This window comes from Macrobrachium nipponense, chromosome 42 (genome assembly GCF_015104395.2).
Source record: "Macrobrachium nipponense isolate FS-2020 chromosome 42, ASM1510439v2, whole genome shotgun sequence".
In the NCBI taxonomy this organism is placed as follows: Eukaryota; Metazoa; Arthropoda; class Malacostraca; order Decapoda; family Palaemonidae; genus Macrobrachium; species Macrobrachium nipponense.
Window position 1 is genome coordinate 17,085,036 of NC_061103.1, and position 23,377 is coordinate 17,108,412.

Sequence of the window (23,377 nt, forward strand, 5' to 3'; positions counted from 1 at the left end):
CAACAGCATTTACATGCTTAACAGTCTTTTGTGTTATGCAGTGATACCATGAATTCCCACAAGCACTGCAATTTTTCTTCTTGATAGATGATGCTGTCAAAATCAATTCACATTTTTTCACTAAATTCCATATACTTATGTCTATTTCCAAATGAGTTTGAATTCATTCTTACCCTATATATGTAAAGATAAGAGACACAAAAATATACATACAACAGTGGTGAAAGATATGAATTTCCTAAAATAGCTGATAATAAAGGGTCTTGTGGAAATGTGTTTGAAGCCATGCTTGATTATTGCGAATACAATAATCTTTCAATTATCTAGACCATCGTTATCCTGGAACTCTACATTATTCGACACACCTGGACCAAAGCCAACGGCTCCAAAGATATATAATACATATAAATTTTAAAAATTTCGAAGAACCACTCTCCAAAGGTTGGCAAAGCTGTGTGGTCTCAGGAAAATGTTTGTAACACTGCTTATACTCATAAAAAGACTCAGAAATGGTTTTGGGGGTGGGGAAGTCCTAGAGAAGTTTTCAAGGTTGGGGGGGGGGTTTACATGGCTGGACACCAAGGGAGAGGAGGAGGAGGGGGCAGTAAGGTTGTATAGAGGAACTCACTCAGAGAAGGGATTGTTTTTGAAGGTGAGTGGAGCTGGTTAGCAATTTCCTTAGGCTGGGAGGGGGTGGGGATGCAGTGTTGGATGGGTGAACAGGTCTGTGTAGATATTTGACTTGCTAGAGCTTATGTTTTGTGCTGATACACTTATAATTTTTTAAGTTATATTTTATGCTATTCTCATTTGTAATTTTACTGGTGTCTAATTTTTTTTTTTTACAACCCTAAAGATAAATGCAATCGTGAGCATAGGGTATGCACATATGCACACTCATTCACCGGTGTTGGGGAACTTGCTAAAGCATAATTGTTTTGAACTCTTTCATGTATGATTTTTCCACATTTTATTAAAGAATATGTACACTACTTACTGTAACTTGCAATGAAACACATTACATCAAGCATAAAGAAAAAAAAGGATAGACAGAGAGAGAGAGAGAGAGAGAGAATGAAATGTCAACAGTGATAAAATATTCTCTTGTATACTACTGTTTTATGTGTAATAATCAAACTTAGTATAACTAAATTTTAATGAAATACTGTACTACTGTATATCAAGAAAAGCAAAAAATAAATGGCAAATATGATACCGCACTAAGAAAACACAGAAACACAAACTATGTAGAGATGGCGTCGTCAACATTGATGAAATGCCACATGTAAATGTAAACAGACATAGGCATACCAGTAAAGCTTCCATGATATTATGATGTGAAATGTAAAATCATTAATTCTAGTAAAACAGAAAATGATCAGAAACTTTTTGGTAGCATTCTTAAAATGAATCTACTTTGGACAGTCATCATTTAGAAATGCTGTGTGTACTAAAGATACAAACACAGGGTGTTTTACACAAACACACTTTTCTTGATAGTCTTTACCTACTGAATTGATTTCATTTTTGGTAAATCATACTACTGTCCTTGGGTATGCTTCTATGCTTCTAGAGCAAATTCTATTTCAGTATATTTTTAAGGGTAATGTTCTAAGAAGATTTTAAAATTATATTAAAGATTTAGGATGATAGTTTAAGGTATATTTGGTGCTTGAACTAATAAAATAAGCAGTTATAAGCATTTTTAAAGGGGGTACTAACTCCTCTACTAACTCACACAATATACTATCCCATTCCTAAACTTTGAATTCACTCTCAAAACTTTTATTTTATTTTTTAATATTATAGCCATATTCTACATTTTCCTCTCTTTCTTCCTCCTAAAACTCTCTTTTTATTTATATTTCTTCAACTACCCAACCTCCTCCATTTTTTCCATGTGACTAAACTATCATAGAGCACATTGTTCCATCCCATCACTTATCCTAAATATCTTAATAATTCCATGATCTTTCCATTTCCAAGCATATACCAGAAAATAATTCATCTCCACAGCTTCAGCATTTTTCCTTTTAACATTTACACTTAAACTTCCACAAAGCACAGATGGCTCAATAACTCTTCATACAAGTCTCTTCTTGATCTTTTGCATACAACTTGCTATATCCCTAGGTTCACCTAATCAGAAACTCGCCTCTTTTCATGTCCTAGCTTTATCTGTTTCCTTACGTAATTCCATATACCTTTCTGACTCTATCACTTCCACTGTTCTACATTAACTGTTTCATCCTCACTGTTACCTTAACAGCCATTATCTTTCTGACATTTCTGAGACTTTATGCAAGTCTTCTTTGGTATACCCAATCAATAACTTCATAGTTTGAAGGACTGTCTCGTAGATAACCACACTAACTTTCTTGACAAAAAGTACTTTACATGCTAATTTATGAAGCATCTGTTAACACGTGTCACGGATGTTGTTACTGAACGTGTGATAACCCATTCAAAAGATGACCTACTGGAATTAGCATTACTTGAACTACTAGTAATATCTAACCAAGAATGAAGCTTGTTTTCTATATTCTTGTTGAACTATACAATATGAGTCCATGTCGATGATGGCTTAGCTTGTGATCTTCTGGGTATCACAGTCTGAGTCAACTTCTCTTTTCAACTATTTGTTACAATATATAATTATAAAAATGTTGAAATATTTTACTAAATAAAATAAAGTACAAGACAATATTGTTCTTACCTGTATTCTTCTTATGTGTAGGAACAGAAATAATTCAGATATATCTTAATAGTATATGTTCTCCTAACACTACCAAATACAAATTATACTAATACTACCAATATCATTTGTTTTCCAAAATATAACCTTTATTGTATAAAAGTATACTGAATCAAAATAAAAATACACTACTCAATTTGCATATTTTTAATTGAAATCTATCACCTAATCAGACTGTTTCAAAACAAATCCAAAATTCATAGTTAACAAATTTCCTAAACAATTCATTTCTGACCCAAAAGAAAATCATCTGCAGGTTGGCAGAACTTTGCATGCACCTCACAGATCCTTAGTTCAGGTTTAAGCTTCATGTTCCATATCTCTACTTGCTGGTAACAAGGTGGTGATTTTCCAGACCTTTGGACTGACTGTTATTTCAGGATACAATTATTTATTCTTTGTTAATCTCTGAAACATTTACTATTTTTACTCCTTCTCCTTCACTTTTACTCTTACGCTTAAAGGATTTCAGTGAAAATACACACCATAAAGTTTTTCCATTGCCAGCAAATGGGTTTTTTCCTCCATTCTGGATGGTACTTAATGAAGCAATAATGTCAAGCAAATTCCCTCACTTATTTGAAAGAAATTGCTCCTTTCATTAACTGACATGCTTCTTTCAGTAACTTTTATAAGTCTTCCAGTTCTACATTTGTTTTTATATTCAATTACTCAAAATACAAAGTCCTCATAAACGTCACACCCTAAAAACCATATCACTGCATATTATGGCATTGTTTTGTGATAGGTATGTTGTGATTTTTCCAACCAAGTGTTTACAGTCATTGTGACCACCTCCCAACCCCACTCATCTATTGCAACTATTAACCATACTAAACAGATAATGGGGTTCCTACGTCCCTAGATCCCAAAGATTACCTTTTGAATCTGGAATAAAATGTCTTGTGAAATTTGCTTACCACAAATTTGGGCTAAATTGTAAGTAATGGGTTTGTATAAAAAATGCATCTTTGCATAATTATACTTTGCTGCATCATTTTTAAAACTTGCACACATCCTACCTAGATTTAAATATATGGAAAGGCTAGAAGGAAGACCATCTTGAGTGTGAGCTCCCATCCGTAATGTCTTTGAAAAGTTTGAAAGGGGGCTTTTCAGGGCGTCCAGAACCCTGGCAACGTCCCAATGAGGGACTGCAAAGGACTTGGGAGGGAAGGCCTGCTCGAAGCCCCTAATGAGTAAGGAGACGTTCTTGGAGTTACCCTGGTCCACACCCCTCTGGTAGAAGACCTGGTTCAATGCTGTCCTGACCCCTTTGATGGCTGCAATGGATAGTCCCTTGTCCTCCCTCAGGTGGACTAGGAACTCTGCAACATGAGGAATCTTGGTCCATAAGGGATACAAGTTCCGCCCCTTGCACCAGGTCCTGAACAGTCTCCACTTAGCTTGGTAAACTGCCGTGGAGGACTTCCTAGGCACCCCGACATGTGGGAGGCCACTCTGCAGGAGAAGCCCCTCTTGCTCAAGAGGAGCTTGATAGCCTCCACCCGTGAAGGCAGAGGGCGTCCAGGCCCTCGTGGAACCTCTTGAGGTGGGGCTGCCTTAGAAGGTCCGGCCTTTGGGGGAGTTCCCAGGGGCCCTGGATGGTCAGTTCTAGGAGGTCAGGAAACCAGTCCCTGTCCAGCCACTGGGGAGCCACGAGGGTCATGACGGTGCCCTCAGAGGTCCAGAGTTGGTTGAGGACCTATCTGAGGACCCCAAAGGGGGAACGCGTAGAGATCCAGTCTGTCCCAGGGGTGCTGGAATGCATCTTCCCAAACTGCTGCCGGGTCTGGAACCGGGGAGCAGAATACCGGAAACTTGTGGTTCAGGCTCGTCGCAAACAAGTCCATGGAGGGGAAGGCCCACATCCCGATCAACTCGGCCGTCACTACTGGGTGCAGGGACCACTCCGCCCCTAGGACCTGGCGGTGTCTGCTGAGCCCGTTGGCGATTACGTTCCTTTTCCCCGAATGAACCTCGCTGTCAGGGAGATTCCAATGCTCTCCGCCCACTCTAGGACGGCCTCCGCTAGGGTGCACAGGTGTTGTGACCTCAGACCTCCCTGTTTCTTGATATATGCAACAACGGTGGCGTTGTTGCACATGACCACCACCCGTTTGTCTTAATCTGGTTTCGAAGGTTTGGAACGCTTTTGCGAATGGCTAGGAGCTCAAGGCCGTTGATGTGGAGCTCGCGCTCCAATTTCCCGTTCTGACCAACCCCCCCCCTCCATCTCTGACTGTAGGTGGGCTCCCCAGCCCTCCTTCGACCCATCCGTGAATAGGAGCATCTTTCGAGGGACATCTGACAGCGGGACTCCCCACCGGAGGTTTGACTCATCTAGCCACCAGTGCAGGGATTCTATCGCGGGTTGAGAGGGGGCTACCAGTTCCAATGGGTTCTTCTCAACCGAGGCCCATCCGTCCTTCAAATTCCATTGGATGGGCCTCAGCTTCAGCCTGCCCTGAGGAACCAGTTTCTCCAGGGAGATGAGGTGCCCTATGAGTCTCTGCCACTCTCCTGCCGGGATGGGAGTGCCTGCCAGGAAGGGGCTAGCTACGTCTCGCAGGTTGGATAAGCATTCCTCCGGCAGGAAGGCCCTTGCTCTTACCGTGTCCAGATCCACCCCTAAGAACAGCCTTCCTGGTGGTGGGCTCCAGGTGTGACTTCACCCAGTTCAGGATGATGCCTAGACGACTGCAGAGGCTCAAGTGTTCGTCCCTCTGCTCCTTCAAGAGATCCCTTGAGGAGGAAAGGCACACAGAAGGCGCATCCCCTTCTTGTGGGTCCAGGCGGACACAAGGGAGAACACCCTCATGAAGACCTGCGGTGCCATGGACAGACCGAAGCAGAGGGTCCTGAACTGGTATGACACTCCCTCCCACCTTATGCGGAGGTACTTCCTGCTGGAGGGGTGGACTGGGATCTGAAAGTATGCGTCCTTGAGATCCAGGGACAGCATGTAGTCCCCTTCCATCAAGGCCGCAGGACAGAGCGTGGGGTCTCCACCCCCAGAAGCCTTCGTCACCAAAAAGAGGTGGCTGAAGAACCCCGGGGAGGGATCTACAACTTGCTGGAGGGCTCCCTTCTCTAACAGAGACAAGACCTCCAGTTGAAGTGCCTCCCCGTGACCAGGATCCAGGGACGGAATACCCTGCTGTTGGGCTCCCCCGTCAGAGGAGGTTTCTTGTCTAAGGAATGGGATCCGGTAGCTGTCCCTGAGGACCTGGATAGTCTGGGGATTGGCCCCAATATCCTCTCAAGTCCTGCTAATGTTTCAAGAGGCAACAACTTCCGGGGGCATCAAGTTGGGAAGGAGGTCTCGACTTCTACTTCCTTCTGGGGAAGCGGCCACCCTTACTTCTCCGAGAGGCCGAGGGTCTGGCTCTAAACAAGGAGGAGGGGGGCCGAGTTCTCTGAGGGCCCCATCCTCCTGAGGTTGATTCCAACATACTTGAGGGGGCCCAGCCCCAAGCCTGGACACTTGCCTTGGTTTCTGAGGCTCTTGACTACGCTGGAGAGCTGGTTGCCTGAAGGACAACGATGCCTGTAAATGATGGAGTCCTGGCTAGCCTTCTTCCAATATTCCAGGGCCTCCTCCACCAGACGGTCAGGGAACAGGAACTCTCCTGACACCGGAGCGTTCCTGAAGGCTTTCACCTTCCTGTCCGGAAAGCCCCTAGGGAGGCAAGCAAGAATGGCGTTACATCTTCTCAAGACCCAGTTGGTCCATTGGGTTAGCAATTGGGTGGTCAGGAAGCCAAGAGACTTGCCCCCGACAGAACTAGCTCCTTGAAGGTGGCCAATTCACTCATATTACAGGTCATGTTCAGTTGCAAAACTGGCGTCCGTGCCTGTCCAGTGGGCGAGCCATTACGCAACATGGATGGAGGTCCATGCTGTGGACTCCATGGCCATGGCTTCCATGGCCATGGCTTCCTGCTGAAAAAAGGAGACGGAGCCTGCTAAGAGTTTCTCCTCCGAGAGACCTGGAGCGAGGGCCGTAAGAGGACCTTTTACTGACTTCGGAGCCAGGGACACCTTCTGGGGCATACAACCTCCTCTTTCTGGCCTTGGCTGCAGGGAGGAGCTTCAAGGAGCCCTGGGCTCTCAGGGAATTCTTGGACCCCGCTACAACTTCCTCAACCTGCACCAGAGCCTCAGCAGAGTACGGCGCCTGGGGAAGCGACAGGGATAACTTCGCCTCTACTTGCCCCCCGAAGAGTCGGTCCACAGCTAAGGCCTTCCTGGAGTCGGGGGGAGCGGAGGGCTCCTCCAACCTGTTCTTCGCTCGGATCACATCGAGCACCCTACAGAACACAGAGCCCTCATCTGTGGGACCTTGGACCTTCATGGGACTCTAAAGACTGGTCTGCGTGAAGGCGTCCTCTTCGAAGTCTTTGCGAGACGTGGAGGAACCCGCCACCGGCTGCAGCGATGGGGGAGGGGAGAGTTGCCAGGTCGAGCTGTTTGTTTTGTTTGTTTGTATGGTGCTTTTACGTTGCATGGAACCAGTATGGTTATTCAGAAACGGGACCAACGGCTTTATGTAACTTCCAAACCACATTGACAGTGAACTTCTATCACCAGAAATACACATCTCTCACTCCTCAATGGAATGGTCGAGAATCGAACCGGCGACCACTGAGGTGGGACACTAATGCCATACCAACCACGCCGCTGAGGCGTTAACTGGGTCGAGCTGGGGCCCTCCACCGAGAACTATGATGCAAAGCTGCCAGAGCCGGAGGGGCAGTCATGGGCCACCCTCTGGATAAGGGGAGAGCCCCGCCAAGGGATTGCAGGGAGGGAGCGCTTTGCTCCAAATGCGCGTCGGACTGGAGTGGAGGACCTGAACAGGACAGAGCCCGGTCGGCTCGAGAGGGGGCCGCTGGGGCCACCGGAACTGGCACAGAATCCCCCGCAACTGCAGGGGGACAAACCCAAGGGGGAGTGGGGCACTCCACGTGAGGAGACCCCGCGGGGGTGGCACGCTCGGGAATCAACCTTGAAGACCGGATGGTTGGAGAGTGGTGGCGCCTATGGCGCGAGCCGTCCCGGTGGCTGCTGCTCCTGCTCCGACCCCTGTGGTCCCGGCTATGACGGGGAGATCTGGACCAACAATCCAGGGAGGAGGAGTAAGACTGTCCTCGACTCCTCCCATAGCGCCTCCTACGTGAGAACCTGTATGAGGAACCGTCCTCCAACGAGACATCTCTTCTCGTCTTTCCTGCAGCGGCTTCTGTCCTGGGGTGATTGGCGCGGGAGAAAACGGTGGGGGCCTCCCCCCGGGAGCCCTCTCCACTAGCGAGGACCACCGCCCTGGTAGGAAGGAAGGAGGAACCCAAAATGGGAATACCTCCTCCTGCAGGGGGGGGGGGGGGGGGGACCTACCTAGGGTACAAGGACTCCCCGACAATGGCGGCCTGAAAGGGGCGGATGGGGGAGGAGGAGGACCCCTGAAGACTCTGTCGGCTCACTCCATCTACCCCGGGTGAGACACAGACTCCTTGGGCCCTGCCATTGGCGGGGGCCTGGCAACAGACTCACCTACGTCCCCTCGCTGGGAGGGGATGGCGGAAAGATCCTGACGCTCCGCCTGGGAATCCTGATGAAGAACAGGAGACGGAAAAGGACCTCCAGGCCCACGGCTAGTACTACTCCGCGGAACCTCCCAGGAATTCTTCTTGGAGGGAGAACAAAGTTTCTTCCTCTTTGTCGAGGCCAGATCCCACTGATGCTCTGACCACACGGCACACTCTCCACAAGTGGCCTCGCGTGAACAAGGGTAACCTAGACACTTGTTGCATAAAGTGTGGAGATCTATCTTAACAGGTGAAAGAAAAGCCCCACAAGCCCTGCCCTCAGGACCAGGGCAACGCCGTTGCGATGAAGAATCCATCTCACAACGAAACAACAGACACGCGGGCAATCACACAACACACAGGGAAAACAAAGGGAAACGGGCCCGTAACGGACGACAAGCTGAAGCGTGTGAATGCTACAGCGACCAGGAAAGGACTGGAAGTTGGGGAGGGAATAACCAGTTTTTCCTGGTCGGTACCGGATTGACATCCAGGATTCTCCTACGCTAGTAGTTTGGGGTAAGTATACGGCGTTGGAACAACTACTAGTTTAGTAACAAAACAAATAACTTATGATACCATTTCCCTTATCATAAAATATTTTTTGGACAAACCCTCTCTGATGAAAAAGAACATCAGTCTTCAACAGGTGAGTAGTAAGCCTGTGCTGCATTGAAAACTATGTAAACTGCATTTTTATTGCATTTTCCATCCAAAAAACCTTCAAATATTGATTATTTTGCATTTCTGGTGTCATATTTCATCTGCCAGATGAGCGTTGTGGGCGTCGTAACCCTGGAACATGCGTTGTAACCCTGGAAATAATGTCTGATAAATATAATTGAGAAGCGCCTTAACCTCGGAACGTCGTAACCAGAACCCGTCGTAACCCGGGGACTGCCTTATTTTGTAAATCATTTGACCTTGTCATCAGAAGTCTGAAACAAGGCAATATAGTAGATTGTGGCATGAGTGTACAGTGAAAGGGCATTTTTGTTTTATTTCTTTTGGTTTGCAGATGTATATGTGAAGCCACAACTCAAAATAAGAGGCTATGGGCCTAGTAGTCATTTTACCAGGTTACATTTCATGGAGAAGAGATTAGTTTTGAACAAAGGGAAGTGAATGTGATGGTAATTGCTTCATAGCAAAGAAAGTTAAAGGAAAGGAGAACGCATTTTCGAGAAGTTCGGCAGCAAGGAGGCGTTAGTGCATTGTGTTGGGGGTGCCTGTTATCATGATGGTTCTAGAATCGGCAGGAGTGTTGTGGAACTCGTCGGGACGTGAGAAACGCCGCGATTTCTGATGCAATACCTCATCTAGATTCATCTAAGAAGTTCTAGAAATCCTTGGAGTCTGTGAAGTTCACCGTAGGCTCCGCCCTCAGAGTGCCGTATAAATACGACGGTCGTAGCAGAAGGCAGAGATCGTAGAAGAGAGACACCTGTTAGTCACAGAGAGATATCCTCAGTAAAAGCCACAGATCAGATTATCAGTGAGAGATCAGCAGCAGAGATTGTCAGAGAGAGAGACTAGAGACGAAGGAACCGACGAAGGATCAGAAAAAAAAAGTTGCTAAAGAGTTAGTTGGATACTGATCTAGTCGTCTTCAGGAGTTGTCGACCATGTTATCTCGACGTCAAGCAGACTTCTGAGAAGAAAAAGGTCCCACTAGAGGATTTGAGGAGTTTCTGCCTTACAAGTAGACTAGTTTCTGCAATACAGAATCAAGAGGACGTCTGCAATCACCGTTTTCCTTTTGAGAAGCCATCGCTTCGAATTGCCATATTGACTAGCAAGTATTTGAATTGCCTCACTGTTCCCCCAGTTCATGCAGTGTAAGATTCTATCTTTTTATGTAACTAGGAGATACCATTCTGCATTTACCTATGTTAGTAAGCTTGTAAATAAACCTTTGTTGTGTTAGTGTTTCTTTCTGTATTCGTATCCCCAGATTCAACTGTTGGTGTTGAAATATTTTTTTTTATCATTTCATATCGAACCTGAAGCGGACCTCTCTCAGAGGCCGTAACAGTGAACTCCTCAAGTGCAGGAAGTTAAGGAAGTTGAAATAAATTACTCTGACAGATTTTTATGAAGAAAAATGACTGACAGATTTTTATGAAGAAAAATGAAGTGCTGCAATAAAACAATTAAGTTTTTGGATGATAAAAGCTTCTCTCTTGTAATGACGAATGCAATGAATGATGGGCATGGAGCACTACTAATGCTGAGAAATCACTACTCAGGCTTGGGTGAACTTTGCATCATATCAGTCTACACAGAATCAACTTCCCTGCAGAAAATGACAGATAAGGCTGTTACTGACTACATTATCAAAGCTGGTAAGATGCTACAGCATCAGAAAATGCAGGTGAAATGATAAGTGATGGCCTACTACAGCAGTAGCAATGCCATTAAAGGGATTACCAAAGGAATTCAATATATGTACTACCAATGGTCATAAATCATTGTGAAAGTGAATCATCATTTCCAGACTTGAAAGTTTATTTGTGTAATTTTGAAGAAACAGAAAATGCTAGAAAATCCAGCTGTTGCAACAGCGTGAAGAACGGACTTAGTGCATCCTCTAAAGGTAAGCAGCCAATCAATATAAAGCGTTTCACTTGTGGCAACCCGAACATATTGCCAGAGAGTGCAAAGCTAAGGAAGAAAAATGACTGTGGTGCTGTTTATGTAAGGAGGCAAAGTCTGTAGAAAAGAGAATGGTACTTGTAACAGGTGTGTTTATGTCAGCCAGTGTTTATGAAAAGGATGGTCACTTCTTGATGTTTAAAATTAACACTGACATACTGAGCTTCGTAACCACCTTGTCCTGCTAGTTGATTGTAGTGCTACAACTTATATCATCACCAACAACTCACCTCTGTAATGTATGATGAAAAGTTCTGTTCTGAAAAGCATTTCACAAAAGCTTGCTAATGGCAACAGAGAATTCAGTATTGCAAAGAGAAGGGTGATGTAGTTTTCAGTCTCATGGATTCAATTGGTAAAAATCACAAATTTCAAATTGTATTTTTCACAGCAAACAAACCCATGGTCTTAACATTAGGATAGACCACGGAAAGGGTAATCCTTGAGGACTCAACAGAAACTACCAAAAATAGGATTTTCCCTACATCAAAACCTGTTTTCTGTGCATGTTACAGAAAATGGAGCCAGTAACTTTTGGCCCACACCATTCAAATCTACGAACAAAACAGGGAAACTTGGGAATTCATTGAAAGTTATTCTATAAACAAGCTCTACGATTTAATGACTTGGCATGAAATTTTAGGGCATTGTAATTTAACTGTGTTGGAACCTGAAAACATTGTAACAGATATGGTAACAAGCAAAACTTGTATCATGAGTAAACCACCTCCTGCCAAAAGCCATTAACTAGATGTCAATGTGCAAAAGTTCTTGAGCCTGTTCATTCTGATTCAGCCAGTTCAATTCACCCAGTAGCTTTTTCTTTCAAATTTGCAACTGCTTTCATTAATGATTATTCCAGTAAGCAGTAAGATATTTGTTTGTTTTCTTAAGCATACAAGTGATGTACCAAAATAATTTGTAGGGTTCTTAGCAGATTCAGCTTCAGATGGTAAGGTTAAGCATTTAAAAAGTGATACCAGCACTGTGTAAACAACTCCCTATTCACCACATTAGAATGGTATAGGATGGGAAAAACTGGTGCATTTTACTTGAAAAGCCACATTACCTTATATTAAACTTAAAGTTACTAAAATTTTGATGGACATGCAGTCAATGCTGCTGCATACATAAGAAATCAATGCTACTGCCAGCATATCGGTCAAATCCCTTCTATGTAGTCACTGGTAAAAATCAGACTTGAGTAAAAAAAAGTATGTTTTTGGTGTTGTGTTATTTGAAGGGTTGAGTGTTATTCTCATGAAAAAGAAGTACAGTCAAAGCTGGATGCTTGTAGCAAGAAATATGTTGGAAAGTTTAGTATGTAATGAGATGTAGTACTAGATGATTTTAGTTGCACTGTTACCAAACTGTCACAGTATTAAACAAACCAAATGTTGAACATCATGTAACTGTTAAATATGTTTTGAGATATATTCAAGGTACTTTAGATTATAAATTATGTTTTTTAGCATATATGATGATTTGAGGGTGTATGGTTTTGCTGATGCTGACAGGGTCTTATCAGATGATTGTAAGAGTATAACAGGACAATGTTTCAGATTAGGTGAAGGCTCAGCTATGATTTCTTGGAACGGTAAGAAGCAACCAACAGTTGCTTTATCATGTGAAGGTGATTATATAGCTTCAGCTGCCCAGGAAGAAATTTTCTTACTTCAGCTGTTGACTGATTTAGTTGCAAATGTCATAATACTGATGAATGATATCACTTCGTAAGTTCAAAAGTGAACTGTGGTAGACTAGAGTTGTCTTCTGTTTCAGCAGAATTGAACGTTTCTGATATTTTTACAAAAGCCTTAAGCAAGGCTAAAATGCATAGCTATGTGAGTAATTATTTGGATTCTAGTAGTGAATGTATTGTAAAATTTATTTACTAGTTTAGCTGTATATCACTATACTGCATCATTATAAGATATGTAATTTATAATCTTTCATATTACGACACTAACTGATAAAAATTTTCTGGTCTGAGGAGAGTGTTAAGGTGTGCAAGACTTAAAACATTTTGTATATCACATGACCTTCTTGTTGTCAGAAGTCTGAAACATGGCAATAAAGAAGTTGGTAGCATGAGTGTGTGCTGAAGGGGCATTTTTGTTGTGTTTCTCCTGGTTTGTAGATGTATATGTGCAGCCATAACTCAATTTTCTTCCATCATGATGGCAGAAATTCTAAGTCATCAGTTTAAAACCTGTGCCATTTGTTCTCTAAGGACCTGAGCTGCTCCTTCGATATCAAGCAGCTCAGCTTCAAAGGTAGCCCTACTTGGCTTTAAAAAAATAGAACCACTCATATTCCTTAAGAGGGCAAGAAGACCACTCATTATTACAAAGGCAAGTGAATTTACAAATTCTACTGTTAAGAATAAAGGAAAACCCAATAATGCTTTCAAGCACTTCCCAAAGGACTCTAGTAGTCCCATAGTCTAAGATCTGACACTTGCCTACTTTGGATAATGGCAAGATTTCAAGGAATAAAGCAGATGGACATAATTTTCTTGAATTTAAAAGATTCAAGGCATTTTAGGATCCCTTTGACTTCTTTACAAGCAGTCTAAAGGGTTGTGAAAGTGGTCTGGAGCAAGCAAACCTCCCCTTGTGCAACCAAACCTCCCCTCCTTAAATCATATGGATAGTAAGGCTATGTTGTCATTGACAATCTACTAAGCCCAACCTTCAGTAGGAAGTCTAGATGATAACATTCAGCATCACAAGTTCTCCTGACTTAAACTGAGATTCTGCACTATAAGTTATGGGTCCATTATTAAACTACTATTTTTTTTCTAAAAGACAAAGATTAATTTCTGAATACATTCCAAACTTGACTTAAATGCCTTTCTTCCTGCTTCATTTTTGAATTGTTGAAGCCCTGTGACTTCAACAGGTGAATACTATTAGTGGACCTTACAATACACTCAAACTACTCACTTATCAAGAAACTGACACACCATTTTCTCATTAGGAAAGGTTTACCTCTGAAATATTCGGAAGCAAATGAAACAGCCCTATAAGTTGTGAATTTTAATTTAAAATTAATCTACTGCAGATATTAGTAAAAAAATATTTACCAGAATTTATTAAGAGGTACAACATCCAGTAACTCATAAAGTATGTATAGATTTTCCACAAGGCTTCATAGCCTATAAATAAAGCAAATCAGAGAAATGGTTCCTCCAAAATGCCTATTACTATTGTAACAAAACCACCCACTTATGAGTAAAATTCCTATTAGCTCATATTGCTAATGTTTCAGCAATTAAACTGATCTCTTGATGCATGACATGCAAAAGTAGTTTATTTCATTAATTGTTTACCTTCACATACAGTAGCTGCACAGTCTTATGTTCTGTATATAAACTGTACAGTAAAAACTGATCAACTTCATGCTTTGGTACATCAGTTAAATTCCATGCTGTTGTGAATAGCTCTGTGGAAATGAACCTATTTACAGTACAAGGTCCATGGCTCTATTTACCAAGGTACATGTTCATAGTACGTACTTACCTGTCAAAATTTACCTCATCTGGAACTCTTCAGCATAACGAATCAGTGCCATAGCATAAGCTTTTCATATCTCAACTTGGTAATCATTTCAATATATAAACTCTGTACTATGTTAAGCAAAATTAACAATGATAAAATAAAATGCATCTCTTGAGTTTCCAAAAATCAGTACTCATATATTGTAAACTTATAACAGTAAAGCTCTCATCTTCCCAAAGCCTCTTGGCATAATCATACCTAAGGCAGCAACAAAAAAGCTACTGATCCAGAATGGGATACAAGACCACCTACCTTCCCTGTTGCAGTATGAATGATCTGAATGGTGATTTCATATTCAGAAGGGCCATGAATTGAACCATACATTCCAAATCCAACAACAAAAATACGACGATCAACTATAAATCTGAAAAGGATGGAGATAACTTACACAAACAATCTAATTCACTCTCTCTTAAAGAAACTATAATTTGCATTAGAATGATCTGTCTCACACCTCAACCCATCAATATGCTAATAAAATGCAAAAGAAGGTGACTTTGTGATGTTACAATGAGAGTTACACTCATGTAAACTAAAACCCATAACTTTACCTTATTCTATCACTTGTGCCTGAATATCCCCATCGAGATTCAGTTTGCTGGAAACGACACATAATTTGTTCTTTCCCTGTCATACAACATCTTGGAACATCTAAGAAGTTTACTGGGGGCTTGGGATTTACCTGAAATATTTTATTACAAAAAGTAATTAAAAATCTAAAGTATTGTATGACACATAACACAAAATACTTAGCACATTGGATTTTATTTTCCAATAAATACAAATATCATACTTCACCTCTGCATTATTATTACCACCAAATCATGTTAAATAAAAATTTCATCTAGAATAAAAGGAGCTTATTCCCAGTTTTACAGCATACCATACTTATCATATTATTGTCTGCCATTCTGTAGCTTCAGTGATTAAAGTTCTGATAAATACAATTGGTGGGGTTGGGAGAAGCCTCATAGTGAAATACAAAATATTGTACTATGTAAGGTAGGTATTAGCCCTTTCAAGGCACCACCTAAACTGTTAGATTCACAGCAACCATCTGCCTTTTTTTTTTTTTTTTTTTTTTTTTTTTTTTTTATGCCAAATTCTAAACATCACATTACTGCAGCAAAATGTAATGACTTTTCTTGTATCTCCAAGTTCTTGAAACCAGGTATGCACAGATATCAAGACTGCTTCTGAAAAAATACATTGGAGTGCTTTGATCTTGTGACTGAAGACTTGCACTTCTGCTGTGGATACCTGCTGAAAGGACCTTTCTTGAGTTGTTTTGTTCCAAGAAGGTAACAATAACAGCTCTAACTGGGCAAAGAAGCACATTGTCAGTTGGAAGAACGTGAAGGGACAGTAAAAGGAGAACTGGACTGGCCTTGGCTATCTTAAGTTTGTCTTTGGCACAAAGTCAGCTTTACCCTTCAATATAGAGAAAAATTGCCTTTACGGCTTTTTAACACTGGGTTAAAAATACTCTCATTGCAGCAATTATAGAACTGGTAAATATTGCTTTGCCTGGTAAATGTTCAGGACAGAAGTTTTTCAGTTTGGAGATAGCCTTGGTTGCTTCAGCTGGATATCTTCCTCTCAGATATTGCTGGATAGTGTACAAGGGTTTCATAGAAGGACTGAAAGTGTGGCTGAAGAAGAAATTACTCTTGCCTGGGTATTCTTCTAGGGTTATCAATTTGCCAAGTGAGATAGATAACTGACATTGGCAGACACTATCTGCTGCAACCAAAGTGGAGCTATTATGACATTTTCAAGTTACTGGAGGCTCAGAGCTTCTCAAAAGCTTCCAACTTCTGTTGGGTACAGTTAAACATCAGCAGACTGACAGACAAGTAGATCATTATTATAAAGGGTTAGTTTATCCAAAACTCTTGAGCCTGACAACAGCTCTTCTCGGGCTGGTTTTCAAGAATTAATCCTGGGGACAAAAAAATTATATATATAAATATACATATAAATACAGTAATACTTTGGGTTACGAACCGATTAGTATACGAATTTTTTAACTTACGAAGTGATGCCCTCATTCTGGAATACGAATTTCACTTGGAATACGAATGCGCGAATTTCCATCATGGGAGGCCGCCTGCATTGTTTACATCGGACATCGGATGAGCGTGGGATCTGCGAACGCATTTTTTTTGGCCAAAACTTAACGAGGGTCACATGACTTCCTCCCACGCATCCCTTGACCCTTTTTAAACCATAACTCTTTCACTATCTCGCTGGCGGTAAGATTGAACGCATCTGTCTGTGATACGCTCTCAAATTTGCTTAGTGATTTGCGCAAGTGTTGTGTTTCCGTGATAGTGCTTATACGTTACTATTACCCAAATACTAAAGACAATGGCTCCAAAGATGACGAAGGCAAGCAGCAAGAATTAAAGCATGAGAAAGAAGGAGATGATTACGGTTGAAATGAAGAAGGAAATTATCCAAATGCATGATAAAGGCGAGCGCGTAAAAGACATTGCAGCATTCTTCAAGCGGTCGCAATCAACGATCTGCACTATTTTGAAGAAAAAGGAAGAAATTAAAGCCAGTAAAGCATCATAAGGTGTCACAGTATTGACGAAACAACGGACTTATATTCTCGACGATGTAGAAAATTGTTTATCGATAATGGGGTGGGTCATTTCTATAAAATTTTAAAGAACAGGCAAAACCAAGCCTCCATAGAAAAATATTTTTTCAAAATTGTGAAAGACGACACAGTGTCGCGTAAGTGTAAAATTAGTGATGGTAGTGAACGCTGCTCTCGAGAGAAATAACCAGAAAGTCTTCCAGAAGTGTTCACGAAGGGAGATTTCTCCCCCAAGCCCTAACCCTCTCCTCCTCCCCCTTCCCCTCCTCCCGTCTCCATCAAGCCAGCAGCCACACTCGCCAAAGGTAAAGTTCAGGTTTTACTGTGCATGGATATTAAATCTAGTGTTTATATCTAATTTCATTCTTCAATTTTATAATTTTATGTAATTCCTACACGAATTTTCAACCTTAGTGAACAAAAATAAATGGAAAAATATGAATTGAAATGGTCATTCATGGTCGGGTGGAACGCATTATTTGCTTTTTATAACATTCTTATGGGAAAATCCATTTAGGTTACGAATTTTTTAGGTTACGAAGCAGGTTCTGGAACGGATTAAATTCGTAACCCAAGGTATTACTGTACACATATAAATAGACACACAGACACACACACTTCTATATATATATATATATATATATATATATATATATATATATATATATATATATATATATATATATATATATATATATAGTATATATGTATGTATATGTATTATATGTATGTATGTATGTATGATGTATGTATAATATATATATATATATTATATATATATATCTATATATATAATATGATATATATATATATATAAATATTATTATTAAATTATAAAAATATATATATATATAATATATTATATATTATTATACATACATACATTACATTAAATCATACAATACATACATATTTATATATATACATATATAATAAATACATACAATACATTACATATACATACATACATCATATATATAATATATAATATATATATATATATATATATAGTATTATATATATAATATGTATATATGACGTATATAGGCAGTACCCGGGTTACGACGGGGGTTCCGTTCTTAAGACGCGTTGTAACCCGAAAATTGTCGTAAGCCGGAACGACGTTCTTGAAAACATGTCCACAGGGAAAATTTCACTAATTTGCAATTTTTCTTAGGGCCGTATCTCTAAAATTATCACTAATTTACTTTTTTCATGTGCAACACTGTGTATTCACAAATTACTGTATATTTTCATTAAAATACAAGAGAGAGAGAGAGAGAGAGAGAGAGAGAGAGAGAGAGAGAGAGAGAGAGAGAGAGAGAGAGAGAGAGAGAGAGAGAGATTACATAAAACCATTAAATTCGTTGACCATTGTATGGCATTGTTAAGCTCCGAGTGTCACTAGAGTTATGAGGTAGGGATATTGATACAGAAAAAGACGAAGGGAAGAATTTTCTTTTGAAATTAGTTATCGTATTATTACTACTTCTATTATTATTATTATTATTATTATTATTTATTATTATTTAAAATTTGATATAAACCACGTACATCTACCATAAAAATTCTCTCATCTCAGTAAGAAAGAGGAATTATCCTTACAAGTGAAATGGAAAGGTAATTTTTATCTCTTTAAAATACGACCATTATGAATTTTGTAATTAAAGTTTTATTATTATTATTAAATAACTGAAATTATCAATAAACATTTTACATACTAGTACCATAAAAATTCTTTCATCTTGGTAAGAGAGAGAGAGAGACCTTACCTTACAGACCTTACAGTTCGTTCGGGTTGCCCCAGGTCCCTCAGTGTGAGGCACCTCTAATGTCTACCAGAGAGTTGCTAGTACATCTTCCGGTATATTTTGCATCTTCCAATCTTGGATGGTCTGGGATGCAGTTTAGATATTTGTCGAGCTTATTCTTAAACACATCTACGCTCACTCCTGATATATTCCTCAGATGAGCTGGCAACGCATTGAATAGACGCTGCATTATCGATGCTGGTGCGTAGTGGATTAATGTCCTGTGTGCTTTCCTTATTTTTCCTGGTATAGTTTTGGGCACTATTAATCTACCTCTGCTTGCTCTTTCTGATATTTTTAGTTCCATGATATTTTCTGTTATTCCTTCTATCTGTTTCCATGCCTGAATTATCATGTAGCGTTCTCTTCTCCTTTCTAGACTATATAATTTTAAGGATTGTAGTCTTTCCCAGTAGTCTAGGTCCTTAACTTCTTCTATTCTAGCTGTAAAGGACCTTTGTACACTCTCTATTTGTCAATATCCTTTTGATAGTGTGGGTACCATATCATATTGCAATATTCAAGTGGACTACGAACATATGTTTTATAAAGCATAATCATGTGTTCAGCTTTTCTTGTTTTGAAGTGCCGTAACAACATTCCCATTTTTGCTTTACATTTTGCCAACAGAATGGCTATTTGATCATTGCATAACATGTTCCTATTCATCATCACACCAAGGTCTTTAACTGCTTCCTTATTTGTGATTGTCTCATTATTAGGTCCCCTATATGCATATAGCTTTCCTTCTCTGTCTCCATAATTTATTGATTCAAATTTATCAGAGTTAAATACCATCCTATTTACCTCTGCCCAATCATATACTTTGTTAAGGTCTCTTTGTAGAGCGTTCCTATCTTCATCACAAGTAATTTCTCTACTTATTCTTGTGTCATCAGCGAAACTACTCACTACCGAATCCTTAACATTACTGTCTATGTCTTCAATCATAATACAAACAATATTGCAGCTAGCACCGTACCTTGTGGCACACCGAATATTACCTTGGTTTCATCCGATTTCTCATCGTTTGCAATAACTATCTGTTTTCTGTTGTGTAAAAATTCTTTTAACCATCTTCCTACTTTATCTACGATATTGTGTTTTCTAATTTTCTTTGCTAGTATATTATGGTCTACTTTGTCAAAAGCTTTTGCAAAGTCTAGATAAACCACATCTGTTTATTCATTTCCGCTTTTCATATTTTTGAATATGTTCTCACGGTGGACTAACAGTTGGGTTTGTGTACTTTTTCCGGGTACGAAACCGTGTTGTCCTATATTAAACAAATTATTTTTTATTAAATGTTTCATAATATTTTTCTTCATTACCCTTTCATACACTTTCATAATATGTGATGTTAGACTCACAGGCCTATAATTACTTGCCTCTAGTCTTGATCCACTTTTGAAAGTAGGGGTGTATATGCTAATTTGTGCTCATCATAAATCTTGCCTGTATCTACACTTTGTCTTAATAATATTGCAAGTGGCTTTGCGATAGAATGAACTACTTTCTTTAACAAAATAGCAGGGACTCCATCCGGCCCTGCAGCAGCTCCATTTTTAATTTCATTAATTGCCTGCACAATATCAGCTTCATTAATTTCTATGTCAGCTAAATATTCACTATTTTCGTCCCTTACTTCTATATCATTATCTTCATTATCTATTCTAGGGGTGAACTCTCTCTTATATCGTTCTGCCAGTATGTTGCAAATTTCCTTTTTTTCATTCGTTAATCTCCCTTCAATTCTCAGAGGGCCTATTTCTATTCTTCTTTTATTCATCTTCTTCGCATATGAGTATAATAATTTGGGGTTTTGCTTGATATTTAATAGGGTTTTTTCTTCCAAGTCCCGTTTTTCATTTTCTTTTGATTGTATAATCTTTTGTTCTGCATTTTCTATCTTACTTTTTAGTTCTATAACTTTCCATGCATTTTTTTCTTTTGCAAGACCTTTTTTCCACTTTCTGATTTCTGGAACAAGATCCTTCTGTCTCTTGGTATGCATGAATGATGTTTACTTTTCTTCTTCGGTATATATTTATCCACTATTTTCTCTAATATTTTATATAATATCTCCGTATTTACCCTCATGTCCTCACTACGAAAATGTTATCCCAATCTTTGTTTAATTCTTCATTAATTTCTGACCATTTTATATTTTTACTGTAGAAGTTGTATTTTCCATATCCTTCCCACTTTTTCATTTCTTGCTTATCTCTATTTTCACTTGCTTTGGAATGAACTGTTAATTCTATGACATTATGGTCTGAAATACTCGCATTATAAACTATTATTTCTTTAACATAATTCATCTCGTTCACAAATACTAGGTCTAAAGTATTTTCCTTTCTTGTTGGCAGGTGATTTATTTGTTGAATGTTGTATTCTAGTAGCATATCTAATAGCTTTTCAAATTGCCTCTTATCTTCTGCACTACTATTACTCTCTTTTTTATATGTATAAGTACAACCACAATCTCCTATTCGTTCTTTCCATTCTACGAAAGGAAAGTTGAAGTCACCAGATAGGAGAATAGTCCAGTCCTTGTGATTTCTACATATATCATCCAATTTTTCAATTATTAAGTCAAACTCTTTAGTATTAGGAGGTCTATATATTACTGTGTTCATCAATTTTTCAGATTCAAATTCTACCGCTATTAGTTCACATTCTGAGTTACTATATTTCTCATATATTTTTCCTTGTTTTTTGTCTTTCCCATATATTGCGGTTCCCCCTTGATTCCTATTTTTTCTATCTGATCTATAAGTTTGGAACCCTTTTATTTGATCATCATTCCCAGTCTCTTGGGAATACCAGGTTCACTTATATTCATTATATCTATTTTCTTTTCATTTTGGGTTAGTTCTTCTAAGTACTCTATTTTTCTTTTTGAGTTACTCGTAACTAAACCCTGCGCATTCATCACTATGATGGTTTGCGTGTTTTCCTCCTTCTTTAATAATGGTAGTAATAAGGATTTTCCCATGTCTCTTTCCTGTTCTGGTATGTTGTTCTTTTTTTCATTTCCAGAAATTCTGACATTAAAAAATCCAACTTTTCCATAATATTTGATCTTCCTTCATCATAATTATTCATTTTGTGTCTGAATCTGCAATTTTCTCCGTTTCTGCAATATCCTCTTGCATAATAAATACAGTTATTACTCTTGAGTAGAATTTCGGAGCTGATGCTTTGAAATTTTTTGCTGACACCTCTGCATATCTCATTGGTGGTTTGCTTTTCTCTTTTACCTGATATTCTTGATTTCTCTCTTTATTTGTTTCTTTCTTATTTTGGATTTTATTACTTGGTTGGTTATTTATTTGATTATGATTCATGGCTACAGGGTGCATATATTTGCATTTTTTGTCGAACTTACATCCTTTTCCTTCTTTTAGGTTTTTACATATTTTTGGATGCAGATCTCTGCAATCATCCCCATAGCCATCTAAGTATGCACATTTACCATATATTTCATAGTTTTGACATACCTTAGGATGTTTGTAGTAACATCTTTCTCCAAATCTGCAATTCCCTCTTTTCAAAAGGTTGCAGATTTTGTCTTTCTTGTCTATTTTTTCCTCTTTCCCGTCATTGTGTAGATCTGGGTAGAGCCTCTTCGGGATTTGCTTTTCTGTTGTCATATCGTAATTATTTCTTCGTAGGTATGCTGCTTTATTGCCTCATATGTAGTATCAATGAGTATCTCTGCATCCATACTTTTATCTTGTTCTTTGTTTTCCTTATTTTTTTCTGTCATTTCATTTTTGTTTACTTCTCTTCCGTTTTCCTCTTCTTCTTTTTCTTCTTCTTCCTCTTCCTCTTCTTCTTCATCCTCAACTATTTGTACATTCAATCTTGATTTAATAACATTGTCTATCCATGATAGACATGTTGAACAAAAAATTCTTGTATCTTTTCTCAAATCTTGCATTACCTCAGCACACTGTGGATGGGTCGGAATGTTGCATGCAGCACATTTTCTGATTAGGTTTTGTGGGTTGACTATGCTATACCAAACCTTACACAGTTTGCATGCTTTTGGCATTCTTTTTCCTAATGCATCAATTAGGATATTCACAAGATTCACCTTATTCATTTTCTTTGTCGGAATATGTTGGTTCATGTTTATTTTCTTTATGAGTCTCTTGACCACTTGGATTTTATTTGGAACTTCTTCAATTATTTTCAAGATGTTTTCATTAGATTTGTTCCAGTTTGAAGGATTATATCCTTCTAATATATCTATGAATGCTTTTGTATCTTTTTGGTTAGGACTGTTGCTGATTTCATAGATGAGAAATGCCAGTTCCCTTCCTGCTACCTCATCGTATTGCGAATCCGCCAAGCAAGCTAAATTACGCCACCTCTTCCCGCAGTTGGAA

The 23,377-nt window shown here is 39.5% G+C and overlaps 1 protein-coding gene across 4 annotated transcripts in view; it reads right to left on the reverse strand.

Moving 5' to 3' along the window:
- LOC135212992 (BTB/POZ domain-containing protein 1-like) overlaps positions 1–23,377 on the reverse strand; it is a 337,906-nt gene that overhangs the window by 34,837 nt on the left and 279,692 nt on the right. For all 4 annotated transcript variants that reach the window (XM_064246770.1, XM_064246771.1, XM_064246768.1 and 1 more), the window contains exons 9-10: positions 15,113–15,243; positions 14,814–14,925 (exon numbers count right to left, since the gene is read on the reverse strand). In XM_064246770.1, the coding sequence (XP_064102840.1) occupies positions 14,814–14,925; positions 15,113–15,243 (243 nt within the window). The remainder of the gene's footprint in view (positions 1–14,813; positions 14,926–15,112; positions 15,244–23,377) is intronic.